The following is a 15,600-nucleotide window of genomic DNA, read 5'->3' as shown; positions in this document are numbered from 1 at the left end:
ATCTGAGCTGAAGAGTTCCATGAGTGTAACAATATTTCAAATTTGTAAAACTCTTGATATTTTTTACCTTTAAACCACCTTGCCTCTGCAGAACTCAAGCCAAAGTAGACAGTTCTCCCTCTAGCCTCTATTTGTCTCACAACAATTAGGCTGAAGTCGCCCAGTTGGTGTGAGGAAGAGAGACTTTAAAGAAAATTGTCTTGCACCAGATAGAGACAAATAGGAGGGTATGCAGCAGTGATATTAGTGGGTTGTTGCAGGTTTTTATGACCCCTCAACCTCGGAGGATGCCTGCCATAGATGCAGGCGAAATGTCAGGAGAGAATGCTTCTAGAACATGGCCATACAGCCCGAAAAACCTACAACAACCCAGTGATTTCAGCCATGAAAGCCTTCGCAATACAGTGATATTCGCATTTGAAAAACAGCTCCAACTGCTGGGATTTCCTAGGAGATGGAGTCCGGAGTCCGGGCAACAACTGCAAAGATTGATCAGCATGGAATTGAATGAACGTTTGACATGTAGAATATTGTGACAGAAAGACAAGGCTCAAGAATAAGTGTCTTTGTAGCTTTGTTTCGTTTTAGGGAACTGTGACTATGAGGTTTGCATTGTTAAAACTTTTAGTTACTTAGAAGAATCTTGTCTGATAACCTATCTAGCATGTGAAATTGTGGGATCAAGATCTGAATATTGGAAGAGCAATATTTTTTCTTCTTGCTCACAGTTCTCACTTATTCTGAATTCATAGCTTGCTAAATCTCCCCTTTTCTGCAGCTGGTTAATTATATGCAGTGTTAAGCAACACTTATCTGATACTTTTGGTTTCTACATTTGCTTGTTTAATTGAGGAACATTTCCTTTCCTTATGTAATCACTTAGGTTCCTCACACCCCACCCTCTGGCCACATTGCTTTATCTTGGTAATGATAGATCAAGGAAGGTATGGAGATTTTCTGCTGGAAGAGAGAAATCTTCTCTGGCCGGTGAGTGATTTAGATGGGCCTGGAGGCTAACATTCTCAGCGCCATGGATCACTGGGAGGAATAGATACATGCATTATAGTATCTATTCCTAAGTATCACAGAGAAATATTGTCTTTTTTTATGGATTCATGCATATTTTTGTCTTTGGACTGAAGTTTAAGAAGCCTTTAAACTTTCTCTGGGCCTGCATGCCCTGAATGTTAGTGCTCCTTAGCACTTCTGCGGTGAAGTGGGTTAAACTCTTGTGCTGGTAGGACTGAAGACTTGTGCTGGCAGATTAGAATCCTCCGTCAGCTCCAGCTCCCCATGCGGGGACATGAGAGAGGCCTCCCACAAGGATGGTAAAACATCAAAACATCCGGGCATCCCTGGGCAACGTTCTTGCAGATGGCCAATTCTCCCACACCAGAAGCAGTTTCTCAAGTCGCTCCTGACACACAAAAAAGCACTTCTGTTGTATTTTTAAGGACAGGTTTATAAAAAATAAATGCATTCTATTAGAATCATAGAATCATAGAATCATAGAGTTGGAAGAGACCTCATGGGCCATCCAGTCCAACCCCCTGCCAAGAAGCAGGAATATTGCATTCAAATCACCCCTGACAAATGGCCATCCAGCCTCTGCTTAAAAGCTTCCAAAGAAGGAGCCTCCACCACACTCCGGGGCAGAGAGTTCCACTGCTGAACGGCTCTCACAGTCAGGAAGTTCTTCCTAATGTTCAGATGGAATCTCCTCTCTTGTAGTTTGAAGCCATTGTTCCGTGTCCTAGTCTCCAAGGAAGCAGAAAACAAGCTTGCTCCCTCCTCCCTGTGGCTTCCTCTCACATATTTATACATGGCTATCATATCTCCTCTCAGCCTTCTCTTCTTCAGGCTAAACATGCCCAGTTCCCTAAGCCGCTCCTCATAGGGCTTGTTCTCCAGACCCTTGATCATTTTAGTCGCCCTCCTCTGGACACTTTCCAGCTTGTCAACATCTCTCTTGAATTGTGGTGCCCAGAATTGGACACAATATTCCAGATGTGGTCTAACCAAAGCAGAATAGAGGGGTAGCATTACTTCCTTAGATCTAGACACTATGCTTCTATTGATGCAGGCCAAAATCCCATTGGCTTTTTTTGCCGCCACATCACATTGTTGGCTCATGTTTAACTTGTTGTCCACGAGGACTCCAAGATCTTTTTCACACGTACTGCTCTCGAGCCAGGCGTCCCCCATTCTGTATCTTTGCATTTCATTTTTTCTGCCAAAGTGGAGTATCTTGCATTTGTCACTATTGAACTTCATTTTGTTAGTTTTGGCCCATCTCTCTAGTCTGTCAAGATCGTTTTGAATTCTGCTCCTGTCCTCTGGACTATTGGCTATCCCTCCCAATTTGGTGTCGTCTGCAAACTTGATGATCATGCCTTCTAGCCCTTCATCTAAGTCATTAATAAAGATGTTGAACAGGACCGGGCCCAGGACGGAGCCCTGCGGCACTCCGCTCGTCACTTCTTTCCAAGATGAAGAGGAAGCATTAGTGAGCACTCTCTGTGTTCGTCCACTTAACCAATTACAGATCCACCTCACCGTAGTTTTGCCTAGCCCACATTGGACTAGTTTCCTTGCCAGAAGGTCATGGGGGACCTTGTCGAAGGCCTTACTGAAATCCAGGTACGCTACATCCACGGCATTCCCCGCATCTACCCAGCTTGTAGCTCTATCGAAGAAAGAGATCAGATTAGTCTGGCATGACTTGTTTTTGATAAATCCATGTTGACTATTAGCGATGACTGCATTTGTTTCTAAGTGTTTGCAGACCACTTCCTTAACAATCTTTTCCAGAATCTTGCCCGGTATCGACGTGAGGCTGACCGGACGGTAGTTGTTTGGGTCGTCCTTTTTTCCCTTCTTGAAGATTGGGACCACATTGGCCCTCCTCCAATCTGCTGGAACTTCTCCCGTTCTCCAAGAACTCTCAAAGATGGTTGCCAATGGTTCCGAAATGACTTCCGCTAGTTCCTTCAATACTCTGGGGTGTAGTTGATCTGGCCCTGGGGACTTGAACTCATTAAGAGCGGCCAGGTATTCCTGGACGACTTCTTTCCCAATTTGGGGTTGGATGTCCTCCAATCCCTCATCCACTCCATCTTGCTGAGGTTGAAGACTCTCTTTTTGTGAGAAGACCGAGGCAAAGAAGGCATTAAGTAGTTCTGCCTTTTCCCTATCCCCTGTCAGCATTGCCCCATCTTCTCCTCGAAGAGGTCCTATCGCCTCCTTGTTTTTCCTTTTTCTACTGACATAAGAATAGAAGCCCTTTTTATTGTTTTTAATGTCCCTGGCAAGTCTGAGCTCGTTTTTTGCTTTAGCCTTGCGGACCTTTTCCCTACAGGTGTTGGCTATTTGTTTGAATTCTTCTTTGGTGATTTCTCCCTTTTTCCACTTCTTGTGCATGTCTCTTTTGTGTCTTAGCACAGTTAGGAGTTCTTTGGACATCCATTCTGGCTTCTTTGCACTTGTCCTATTTTTTCTCTTTGTTGGCACGGTTTGCAATTGCGCCTTGAGTATTTCACTCTTGAGAAATTCCCATCCATCCGTAGCTCCCTTGTCTTTTAGTATCTGTGTCCACTGAATGCTGCTCAGCGTTTCCTTCATTTTTTGGAAATCAGCTCTCCTAAAGTCCAAAATGCGGGTTTGACTTGTCTTAGTTTCGGCCTTCCTTTGTACCTCAAATTGCAGGAGCACATGGTCACTTGCCCCTAAGGATCCTACCACTTCGACCGCATCGATCAGGTCCTCCGCATTTGTTAGGATGAGATCAAGAGTAGCCAATCCCCTTGTTGCCTCTTCTACCTTCTGGACCATGAAATTGTCTGCAAGGCAAGCGAGGAATTTGTTGGACCTTGTACTCTTGGCCGAGTTTGTTTTCCAGCAAATATCGGGATAGTTGAAATCGCCCATGACTACTACATCTCTTTTCTGTGCCTGTTTGGTCAACTGTTGGCAGAAGACTTCATCAAGATCTTCCTCCTGGCTTGGGGGTCTGTAGTAGACGCCTACAACGACATCTTTTTGAGTCCCAGTTCCCTTGATTCTTATCCAGATGATTTCAAGCTGGTTTCCCAGATTGCTGTCTTGAATTTCTTGTGCAGCATAAGAGTTTTTGACATATAAGGCTACTCCGCCTCCTCTCCCCTTTGTTCGGTTTCTGTGAAAGAGGTTATACCCCTCGATATCTACATTCCAGCGATAGGAGTCATCCCACCAGGTTTCAGTGATGGCTATGATATCATATTTGTGGTGTTGTGCTAGAAGTTGGAGTTCGTCTTGTTTATTTCCCATGCTCTGTGCATTAGTGTAAAGACATGTGAGCCCCTGGGATCTTCCCTTGAGCTGTTTAATTGGGATTATTGTGCTTTTGGTACGTGGTCCTTGTTGTGTTTGTGCAGCCCTCCGTTTAGCCTTCTGGCGATTCCCAGAAACTATTTTTCGGGCTCTTGTGGGTCCGTGTCTTACAACAGGGAGGAGGGATGAAAAGACCACCTGTACATTACATTCTTTTAGCATTGCTCCTAGAGCTCGAAAATCATTTGTGATCTTTTGAAACGTATGCCTTGCAGTATCATTGGTTCCTACATGAATCAACATGAGGGGAGGACGGTGATAGGGCTTGAGGAGCCTGGTGAGCGTCTGAGTGATATGGTGTATTTTTGCCCCCGGTAGGCAGCATATTTCTCGAGCCATCCCATCTGGTCTGGAAATGACAGCTTCCGTTCCTCTAAGGAGGGAGTCACCTACTACCAAGACCTGTTTACTTTCAGGAATGACAGCGCCCCTTTTGTGCAATGTAGTGTGTAGGTCTCCAGAAAAGTGATCCTGTTGGTGTGAATTGTGTAGGTGAAAAGTGTTGTCCTCCTCCTCGACATCCCCGGTGCATTCGTCAAGGACAATCCATTGAGATTCGTCCGAGAGCCTATGGTTCTCCTGTATGTGTTCCTGTTGCTCCTGGTCATATGTCTTTCTTTTCTTTTTTACTTTTAACAACCATCAGGTCTGAATTTAGATGTATTAGTAGGGAACGAAGTATGTGTTGACTTTTTTAAAAAAACAAAAATAAGAAATATTTTTTTAAAAAAGAGACCCTATAGATAAAAAAGTGAGGATATCTGGCGATTGTCCATAGTAACCACAAGAAGCTAGCCAGTATATTCATTTGAGAACTTAAAAGACTGAAACAGTCCTAAAGAGCATTGAATATTCATTGCTGGTTACCAATCTTCTGTCACTTGCTGAAGAATAAAATCTATAGAGGGTTTTATATCTGAAAACCGAAAATTTTTTAGACTAGCAACAAATGCCAGGCTTTAGCACAGCAGGTTAATCACCAAGCTGCAATAAATCTTGCCAACCGGAAGGTTGACAATTCGAAGTCTGGGTCAGGGCGAGCCCAGCTTCTGCCTATCTAGCAGTTCAAAAACAAATGTGAGTAGATAAATACGAACTACATTAAAGCAGGGAGGTATTTAAGCTCTGCGTTTGATCAGACAAGGAAGGAAGTTTTGTTGTTGTTGTTGTTCATTCGTTCAGTCGTCTCCGACTCTTCGTGACCTCATGGACCAGCCCACGCCAGAGCTCCCTGTCGGCCGTCACCACCCCCAGCTCCTTCAAGGTCAGTCCAGTCACTTCAAGGATGCCATCCATCCATCTTGTCCTTGGTCGGCCCCTCTTCCTTTTGCCTTCCACTTTCCCCAGCATAATTGTCTTCTCTAGGCTTTCCTGTCTCCTCATGATGTGCCCGAAGTACTTCAACTTTGTCTCTAGTATCCTTCCCTCCAATGAGCAGTCGGGCTTTATTTCCTGGAGGATGGACTGGTTGGATCTTCTCGCACTCCAAGGCACTCTCAGAACTTTCCTCCAGCACCACAGTTCAAAAGCATCGATCTTCCTTCGCTCAGCCTTCCCTAAGGTCCTGCTCTCACATCCGTAGGTTACTACAGGGAATACCATGGCTTTGACTAGGCGGATCTTTGTTGCCAGTCTGATGTCTCTACTCTTTACTATTTTATCGAGACTGGACATTGCTCTCCTCCCAAGAAGTAAGCGTCTTCTGATTTCCTGGCTACAGTCTGCATCTGCAGTAATTTTACCAACAAAGAAAGCTCTTTGGCAGGGAGATGGAGCGACAGCACCCCCGGTGGCTGAAACAGGGCACAAACAGTGGGTTAATTCTTACTTTTTTTACATTTCAAAAAGTTGAATTCAAGCGTCCCCTTAGGCTGGTTTTCTTGGTTGCATTTTTTTATGAATTTGCCCTTTTAAAAAAATAGTTGCTGTAAAATAAAATGTGAGTATCTGTTCCCAAAGGAGTTATCACATAACTTCTAACATCTTGAGTACAGGGCCAAGTTTTGTAGTGAAATTGAATATTTCTTAAATGTGTGTTAAAACCAATAGCATCCACCACAAGCTGCAGTCTGCAACAGGGAACCAATTTCTAAGTCCAGAAGCAAATATAAAAAATAGTATACTGTTCTTCCCTGTGGTTACAAATCTCCTGCCTGCCACCACTAACAAAATTTTATAAAGTATTTCCAAATAATATTACATTTATTAAACTTTAAAATATAATTTAAAATATAAATTTGTTAATTCTTCCTATGTATGGAAACTTTGGGAACACTTTATAAGATGTATAGTCCAAAACATTTCTGCTGACTCCCAACCTCTCCTGTGCATTGATTCCTTTCATACCAACACCGTCCAAAATAAAGCCAACAACCCTAAATTGGTTGCCTAACAATAAATCTCAAGAAACTGTTATGTAGTGTGTTGAACCAAAGAAACCTATTAAGGGTAATTTACACTCATTCAGCATCAGAAGAATGCAATGGCAAACTCTCTCTCAACAGTATACCTTCAGAGTCAAGTGAATGGGGCCAAGAAAACCTCATGAAGGGTTTGCCTTAGGGTCTCCATAAGTCGGAGATATTTATTTATTTATTTATCATGTCAGGAGCAAACCAAAACAGTTGTATTGCATTTTTTATCAAACGGACAAACAAACAAACAAAATACAGAGTTTGCAAGCTTGATTAGATGTCCTTTGACCAGTAGCTGGCCACTTGGAGTGCCTCTGGTGTTGCCGCAAGAAGGTCCTCCATTGTGCATGTAGCAGGGCTCAGGTTGCATTGCAGCAGGTGGTCTGTAGTTTGCTCTTCTCCACACTCACATGTTCCACTTTGTAGCAACATTCTTTAGGTTGGCTCTGCATCTCGTGGTACCAGAGCACAGTCTGTTCAACGCCTTCCAAGGCGTTGTGTGTTTCTGTGTTTTCTGTGTGCCCAGGGAAGAGTCCAGTTTTCTGTGTGCCCAGGGAAGAGTCTCTCATTTGGTATCAGCCATTGATTGAGGTTCTAGGTTTTAGCCTGCCACTTTTGGACTCTTGCTTGCTGAGGTGTTCCAGCGAGTGTCTCTGTAGATCTTAAAAAACTATTTCTTAATTTAAGTCGTTGACGTGCTGGCTGATACCCAAACAGGGGGTGGGCTGGAGATGTCACTGCCTTGGTCCTTTCACTATTGGCTGCTACATCCCAGCGGATGTCAGGTGGTGCGATACCAGCTAAACAGTGTAATTTCTCCAGTGGTGTAGGGCACAGACACCCCGTGATAATGCGGCATGTGTCATTAAGAGCCACACCTACTGTTTTAGTGTGGTGAGATGTGTTCCACACTGGGCATGCATACTCAGCAGCAGAGTAGCAAAGCGCAAGGGCAGATGTCTTCACTGTGTCGGAGATGACTTGAAGGCACACACTAACAGCAAAGAATAAATCTTATCAAACTCTTGAGCAGACCTGCATAATATAATATCTGTTCATATGCAATGAACTCTTCCCCCTCTGCTTTTCCCCCAATTCTCCCACTCTCTTGTTCTGCCCCATTCACTTGACTCAGTTTGCTGAAGTCATTGATGAGTTAAAAAAATTGCTGGATGCAGGGTGGGAAAGATGAGTGGCTGCTGCTGAAGCTGCTAACAGATGGGCAGTTAGGCATATAAATAGATGGATGAGTGAGGCAGATAGGCTATTGTGCTGTTTGTGATGCAGCTAAACCTAAACTGGCCAAAAGACAATTACTTAGCATCTTTTTCATCTGCCATATGCCCTACTTCTCCTTCCTGATTGATAGAAGGCAAATTAGTGCCCCTGCTGTATGATATTCGTTTTTCAGATGAGAAAGGGGAGGCAAAGGGCATCTTTTCTCATAAAATAAAAGTGTGGCAGCAACACAATTAAGATGAATATGCTAAGAAACTCAAAAAGTTATGTTGATTCTAGCTGCTTTTGCTCATGCTTTTATGGAGTGAGGATAGTTGTTTTGTCTAGTTGTTCATTCATTATTCCAATATTATGTCACTGCTTCCTGTTTTGATGTTATTTATGGGAATGGATGACTTTTTCTGTTTTTTCTGTCTTGGAAATTTATGCACACTGAAAATGATAAAATTTCCATCTGTTTTTAAATATTATATATAATATTTAAAGAGCTTTTCCTTGTTATGCATGGTTATTTTCTGACACTTGATTTGTGCACATGTCAGCAATTTGCCTCCATACTGTAAATTAGACTTCGGGACAATCTGTGCAGGAAAGGATAAATTAGCAGAAACCTGACTTTTAAGAGCAGCACTGCTTGAAAGTGTTTGGCAGTCACTTCTTTTCTCAAGGAGGTTTTCATTAAAGAAAAAAAAGCAAATGACTATTGGAAAGAGGAACAGCCAAATCGGTATACCTTCACAAAATTTCAGTGCATTTGTAGAAGGGGTTGGGCATGAACATAGATAGTGAATGCTTGGCACGCTGGGGGCTTTGTTATTGGGTTCCATGATAGTTGATAGTTGAGCTTGCAACAAGGATTCTCCACTTCGTCCACTTTGAAGAAATTCACTTTTTAGTCATTAAAATGTACTTTGAACTCACAAATAGCAGCCCAGCTGCTTCAGAGACATTTAAAAAAATCTCTCAGAAGTTTTTGAAGGCTTGAGGCTGGTATCACAGTTTGTAAAATTTTGTATCCCTGTACTGGATGGGGTTGCACTCCCCCTGAAGACGTAGATTCGCAGCTTGGGAGTGATCCTAGACTCATCGCTGAGCCTGGAACCCCAAGTTTCGGCAGTGGTTAGGGGAGCTTTTGCACAATTAAACCTTGTTCCAGCTGCGCCCGTACCTTGGAAAGCCTGACTTGGTCACGGTGGTCCACACTCTAGTTACACCCTGGTTAGATTACTGCAACGTGCTCTACCTGGGGCTCCCTTTGAGAACTGTTTGGAAGCTTCAACTAGTCCAACGAGCGGCAGCAAAATTGCTCACCAGAGCTGCATACAGGGAGCATACCAACCTACTGTTACATCAGCTCCACTGGCTGCTGATTTGCTACTGAGCACAATTCAAAGTGCTTGCTATGGCCTATAAAGTCCTAAACCGTTCCGGCCCAGCTTACTTGTCTGAACGTATCTCCCTCTATGACCCTCCTTGGAGACTAAGATCATTGAGAGAGGCCCTGCTCTCAATCTCACCATCCTCCCAAGCGTGGCTGGTGGGTACAAGAGACAAGGCCTTCTCAGTGATGGCCCCCCGGTTGTGGAACACTAATGAAATCAGATCTGCCCCCTCCCTCCTATCCTTTAAGGGAAAAAAAAACCTTAAAACTTGGTTTTGGAACCAAGCATTCGAGTAGAAGGTGCAGCAATAATAATGAGAATGATGTATTGGACTGACAATGGACTGACCTGGATTATGACTTCAGCTTGTATGCTTTTAATTGGTTGTTTTATATTTGATATTTTAGCTATTGTTTTAAATGCAAATTGTTACTATAATTATCTTTGTTTGGGCATCTAATGCTTGCCGATTGTAAAGCTGCCCTTAGTCCCCTTCTGAGGGTGAGAAGGATGGGATACAAATGTATGAAATAAATAAATAAATAAAATCCCACTTATTACTGCTTTATTATTGCTGAACAACATAATGTTATATATTATACATTGATAGTTTTAACATTACAGCCATCTGTCTAACTAACTAGAAATCTACAGAAGCTAGTGAAATGAATAGTCTTCCAAACTCCTTGCCATTTGGGGGGGGGGGGGGGTTCTACTGTGTACAGTGGTGCTATTACCAATTGATGAGGAAAATATACCGGTATGTACATTTTGTAAAAATCAAATTGTGGAATTTGTTTCCAAAAGGGTTCCAAAAAGATTAATAATGAGTTATATAGGTGGCTGCACATTGTTGACTAGGAGTGGAATATTATGTAGAGTTAAGAAATATCAAAGTATATCAAATCACTTTGGTACAGGGCTTGGGAAATTGCATTTTATAGCAAAATCATGCATATCCTCTGCAAGTTTTTTTCCCAATTCCTGTAAAATTTGTTCAGATGGATTTTTTACCTTATGGAAACAAGCTCCGCAATTACTGGTTGCACTTTGACAAAAGTAACAAAAGTGTCCAAGTGTCAGCAAGACTGAACCAAAAGGGAAGGTAGCCAATACCATGTGGCCACAGTGAGGCAGTGGGATGAGGATGAGGAAAATCAGTGGATGCTAGAAAGACTCCTTGGTCCTAGGAGAGTTCATAAATTTGCTTGTCCATCCTGTTATGAGTTATGACTGAAAATAGGTAATGGTATGTGTAAATAAATTTGAACTTAAGTTACTACAGTTCTTTCACTTACTCCTCTTTTTTAATAGATACACATGTAGGAGTACTTGTCAACAATTCCCCTCATTCTCCTCCCATTTCTTTTCAACAGAAAATACATTTTGCAGTGGTGATCATGTGTCGTGGCACAGTCCATTGGACAACAGTGAGTCTAGGATCCAGCATATGCTTCTAACTGAAGATCCTCAAATGCAACCAGTTCAGACACCATTTGGGGTTGTTACATTTCTGCAGGTACAGTAACCGAACTGATTTTCTAATCATTGCCTTCAAATGATAATCTTACAGTATGTACTCAAATTAGTAATTGTGGGTCTGTAGTTTCATTTCATTCTCTTAGAAAATTATTAATATTGGATCACATTTTCCTTTACATGTAATTATATAGGTGGCTGAAAGCTGGCAAAAGTTTGTCATAATTCTGAATGTAAAATTAGTCTCACATTGTACACTATTATGGCAGATTTAGGTTGATCTAGGTGTCCTTTTCATAATTTCAATTTTATCCATTCCTGGGAAAATGGGTAAAAGCCTTTGAGAGTGCTGTGTAAATACTTATTACAGGTTTAGGAGTTTTTTATATTGTTGACAGTTATATTACATTCAGGCTTTTGTCATTCGTGAATTATACTGTCTTGTATTCTACTTTCCAAGATTTTTTTTCTTGCCTTCTTCAATTAAATAAGGATATTATTTTTGTGATATTAGTATTCACGAAATGGCAGAAGGATTTCTCCCCATTTTTTGATTTTAGATATGTGTATACACTCAGCCCTTAAAAACTATAGAGTTCTCTCATAGCATTTTCACATTTAAATCTTCAAGAAATCAACAAAAATACAAAACTAGTATCTATAATTCAACTACTATTGTTTTCAAATCAGTAATCAAATTTAGCAGATATTAAAATTTGGCCATTTAAAAACACAGGCTAACTTTTGTTAAATGAAAGCCATTATCCAAGGCAATTGGTGTTTACTATTGCAGCCTAGCTTGATGTATCCATGTCACATCGCGTTGGAAACTTGTTTAACTTCAAAATAATTTATTGGCTTCCATTGCACCAGCAATGCACTCAGTAAACAGTTGGCTTTGTGTATTATTCCATACAAGACAATCTAGTCAGCAAACTGAAGCAAGGCAGGCACCAGTTTGTTGCTTCATCTCTGTAGTTTGGTTGTCAAACTCAGCTTGCCAAAACAAATGAGAAGCATGTATGTTATCTGCATCCTGGTCTATATTGGTCATCTTCTTGCTGATGAAAAATCAAATGTATCCTGGGGAGGGGGTGGTGTCACAATCCCTCTTGGACTTTATGGTCTTTAGTTCTGGGTTATTGTTTGCCATTATAGCCAGACTGAAAAGCTGTAGTTGATGTTGATTTCCAAATCATGGCTTGAAAAGGGATTTGAAACCATCTCATCTAACCATGTTTTGGTCATTCATGCTAATCATAGCTTCTGTTGTTAGGAAACATAGACGTGAAGCAAATATTTGGCAGGTAGAAAGGAAGAAAAGGAAAGGATTGAAGGAATGATTCACTGTCATATATTTGATCATCTGAATCTACTGAGATGAATTAGACATAATGTAAAATTATTGTTTGATAGTATGCAAACAGCAGTGAAGAGCATCATGTGTTCCCCTTTTTATTCCACTTTCCCCATCTTCAATAATATGGAATCTGTGGGTCCAGTACTGATTTTAAGTAAATCATTGTTTCCTACTTTGCCTAACCACTGAACTTTGGTTAGGTGGAGAGGACAAGGCCAGAATTCTAAAAGAAATTGTGAATGCAACATGCCAGTCCAAGAAAGGCATCTGGCTGAGTACTAAAATACTTAATCTATTTAAGTAATATTCACTCTGTGTGGACATGACATTTCTGGAAGAAAAGTATGCTGAATATTAAAGTTACACGGTGACAATGTCTGAACTATTAAGTTGTTTCTGCTGCATGTGCATTTATTCAAATTGTTATAATCTAGAGCAGAGGTGGAGAAAATGTTGCGGGCTGGGAAGTGTTTTTGTTATTTTGAGGGTCCAAATTGTAGGAATCTCATATTTTGGTCGGTTATTGCAATTAAAACTGTATTCTCCTCACTTCCAGATATCTGGAAATATCAATTTGGCCTTGTGGTGGTGAGGAAATAGCCCTGGCTCCCTCCTTAGTAATTCACTTTCATCTAATATAATAGGGCCCCTTTTAAATCTAGCTTGCAATGTATGCCTGGGATGTATATTAGAGGTGACTACCGTCTCATCCTTTTCTTCCTGTTTAGATTGTTGGGGTCTGCACTGAGGAACTTCACGCAGCACAACAGTGGAATGGGCAGGGAATATTAGAACTTCTGCGGACAGTTCCTGTGTAAGTATAGCAGCTTCAGACGACTTGGAAACCATGTGGTAACCACTTAAGAAAGAACATTACTCCATATTAAATACAGACATATCATCAAATGTTCTAAATTCCAGAGTTAGGATGTATTATGAAACCAGGTGTCCATGTATGTATTTATTTTGTTCTGGTTTCATGTTGTCACCTGAATTTGCAGTATTTTCAGTCAGCATTTGTGAAGAATTGATAAAAATAAGTCTCAGGATAGCTGAGTATAATACCAGCCTTATACTATATCAAAATAGACCAACAATGATACTTCACAAGGTAAAACACATAGAAGGACCTCCTCAGATAACAAACAAATTTGTTGTAGTATCATTATTCCCTAAAATATGATTGTTGGAATATACAAGAAGGCTTAATTAGTTATAGTATAAGACTGGAAACTGCCTGCAAGATTTGTCTGTCTCCTGTTTTCCAGTAATCATTTTGTTGTGTGTACAACCTACTTTTGGGGCCCCTGGTAGCACAGTGGGTAAAAGCGCTGAGCTGCTTAGCTTGTTAACTGAAAGATTGCAGGTTCAAATCCAGGGAGCGGCGTGAGTTTCCACTGACAGCCCCAACTTCTGCCAAACTAGCAGTTCGAAAACATGCAAGTGTGAGTAAATCAATAGGTACTGCTCCGGTGGGAAGGTAACGGCGCTCCATGCTGTCATGCCAGCCACATGATCTAGTGGGTGTCTACAGACAACGCCAGCTCTTTGGCTTTGAAATTGAGATGAGCACCGCACTCCAGAGTCTGACAAGACTGGACTCAATGTCAGGGGAAAACCTTTACCTTACCTTACAATCTACTTTAAGACTCTCTGTATTGGAAGTGTAGTTCCTGTGTAAAAATCCTCAAGTAAATAAACTGAGAAAAGGTGGCATAGGTTGAATATCCCTTATCCAGAAAATCTAAAATCCAAAACACTTCTCTTTCCAAGCATTTCAGATAGTTGATACTCAGCCTGTACTGAGTCGTGAGCACAAAATCTCAGGAAACAAGAGAAACATTAGAATACTTCAGTATATTTTACTTTAGACAAACAAATATTAATTGGTCAATAGCTGTTGCTTTCCTTTAAAAGCAAGTTTCATTTTAATTACTAGTCCTAGGAAGGCATTTCTTCCAAAGTATGAGGTTCTGATTTAATACAGTCCCCTCCATCCATACAAGTTATAGGATTTGGTGCTATTTAGCACTTTCAGACCTCAGAAGAAGCATCACTGTATGAAGATTATCTGGAAAACACATAAGACTTATCATATATAATATAATTCTAGGTCATCCTCCCTTTATAGGGAATTAAATTTTCCTAGTTACATGAACAATGAAAATATGACAGCAAATAAAGAACAACGCTAAAAAAAACCCCAAGGAAATTCCAGAGAAGAAACCATCAGGGCCAGCGAACACTTCCCAACAAAGAATGCCTCCAGGCAAGAAGCAGCTAGGCTTTGAAGCTGCAATGCTAATCATGGTTGCCAATTGCAACTCTCTCCAACAGAAGAGAGTTCTTTCTCCCACCCTGGACTTTCCACAGATATATTAAACCTCACTTGCCTAGTTTCCAACAGACCTCACAACCTCTAAGGATGCCTGCCATAGGTGTGGGCGAAACGTCAGGAGAGAACACTTCTGGAACATCCCAGCAACCATATAAAATATTGTGCTAATTTCAAATAAGGGAGCAATTTATATTGAGGAAACATAAATCCCATCCATAAACGTTGTTATGTTCCAATCTATTATCTACTATTCATTTCATTGACTTGCTGTAAACATTTTTTCTCCAAGTATCGGGAACAATGGGTTGGTTCTTTCATCTGTCTCTTGTATATGTACCTTCAGGTTCCCTTTCAGCTTATAGCAACTGCATGAATTTTATAAGACTTCCTTAGGCAAGGAATATTCAGAGGTGATTTTGCTATAACATACAGAACCTGGTATTTGTTGATGGTATCCCATCCAAGTACTAACCAAACCTGACACTGCTTTGCATGAAAGATCAAATGCCAATCTGGTGCGTTAGGTAGTTAGGCTTTTGTTCACTTTCTGTTGGAAAAATATTTTATTCTGTAAACATGTATTTTTTATCAGTATCTTGAATGTATGAACATAAGTTCTTATTGTTTCTTCCTTCTGGCCTTCATTGCATCCTAGACAACTTGCAAGAGCGATAGTAACACTTACTGTTTGGTTTTGTGCATTTATAGAGCTGGAGGCCCATGGTTAATAACAGATATGCGACGTGGAGAGACAATATTTGAAATAGATCCACATCTGCAAGTATGTTTTAACTACTCCAGTCTGTTACTTTTTTTTAAGATAGCTGATAGTTCTTTTCCTTGTTGTAGTGAACAGCTCAATTCTCTTCCCTGAAAGTTCTCAGCACCTTGCAAGAGCTTGAAATAAAAATCCTTGGGTTCATAGTATCTGGAGATAAGCTTTTAAATAACCGAGGGAGTGCTTGGCTTCGCTGAATACATTTCAGCTGTTTACATTGGGTGCGTTGCAATAGCTAA

At 41.0% G+C, this 15,600-nt stretch overlaps 1 protein-coding gene across 2 annotated transcripts in view; it reads left to right on the top strand.

Moving 5' to 3' along the window:
* Positions 1–15,600, top strand: part of SUFU (SUFU negative regulator of hedgehog signaling) — a 98,865-nt gene that overhangs the window by 43,451 nt on the left and 39,814 nt on the right. For both annotated transcript variants that reach the window (XM_060768296.2, XM_060768295.2), the window contains exons 4-6: positions 10,783–10,925; positions 12,974–13,059; positions 15,292–15,364. In XM_060768296.2, the coding sequence (XP_060624279.2) occupies positions 10,783–10,925; positions 12,974–13,059; positions 15,292–15,364 (302 nt within the window). The remainder of the gene's footprint in view (positions 1–10,782; positions 10,926–12,973; positions 13,060–15,291; positions 15,365–15,600) is intronic.

Source organism: Anolis sagrei, chromosome 3 (assembly GCF_037176765.1).
Source record: "Anolis sagrei isolate rAnoSag1 chromosome 3, rAnoSag1.mat, whole genome shotgun sequence".
In the NCBI taxonomy this organism is placed as follows: domain Eukaryota; kingdom Metazoa; phylum Chordata; class Lepidosauria; order Squamata; family Dactyloidae; genus Anolis; species Anolis sagrei.
Note: the sequence above shows the minus strand (reverse complement) of the source record. Positions and strands in the feature narration are given on the sequence as shown.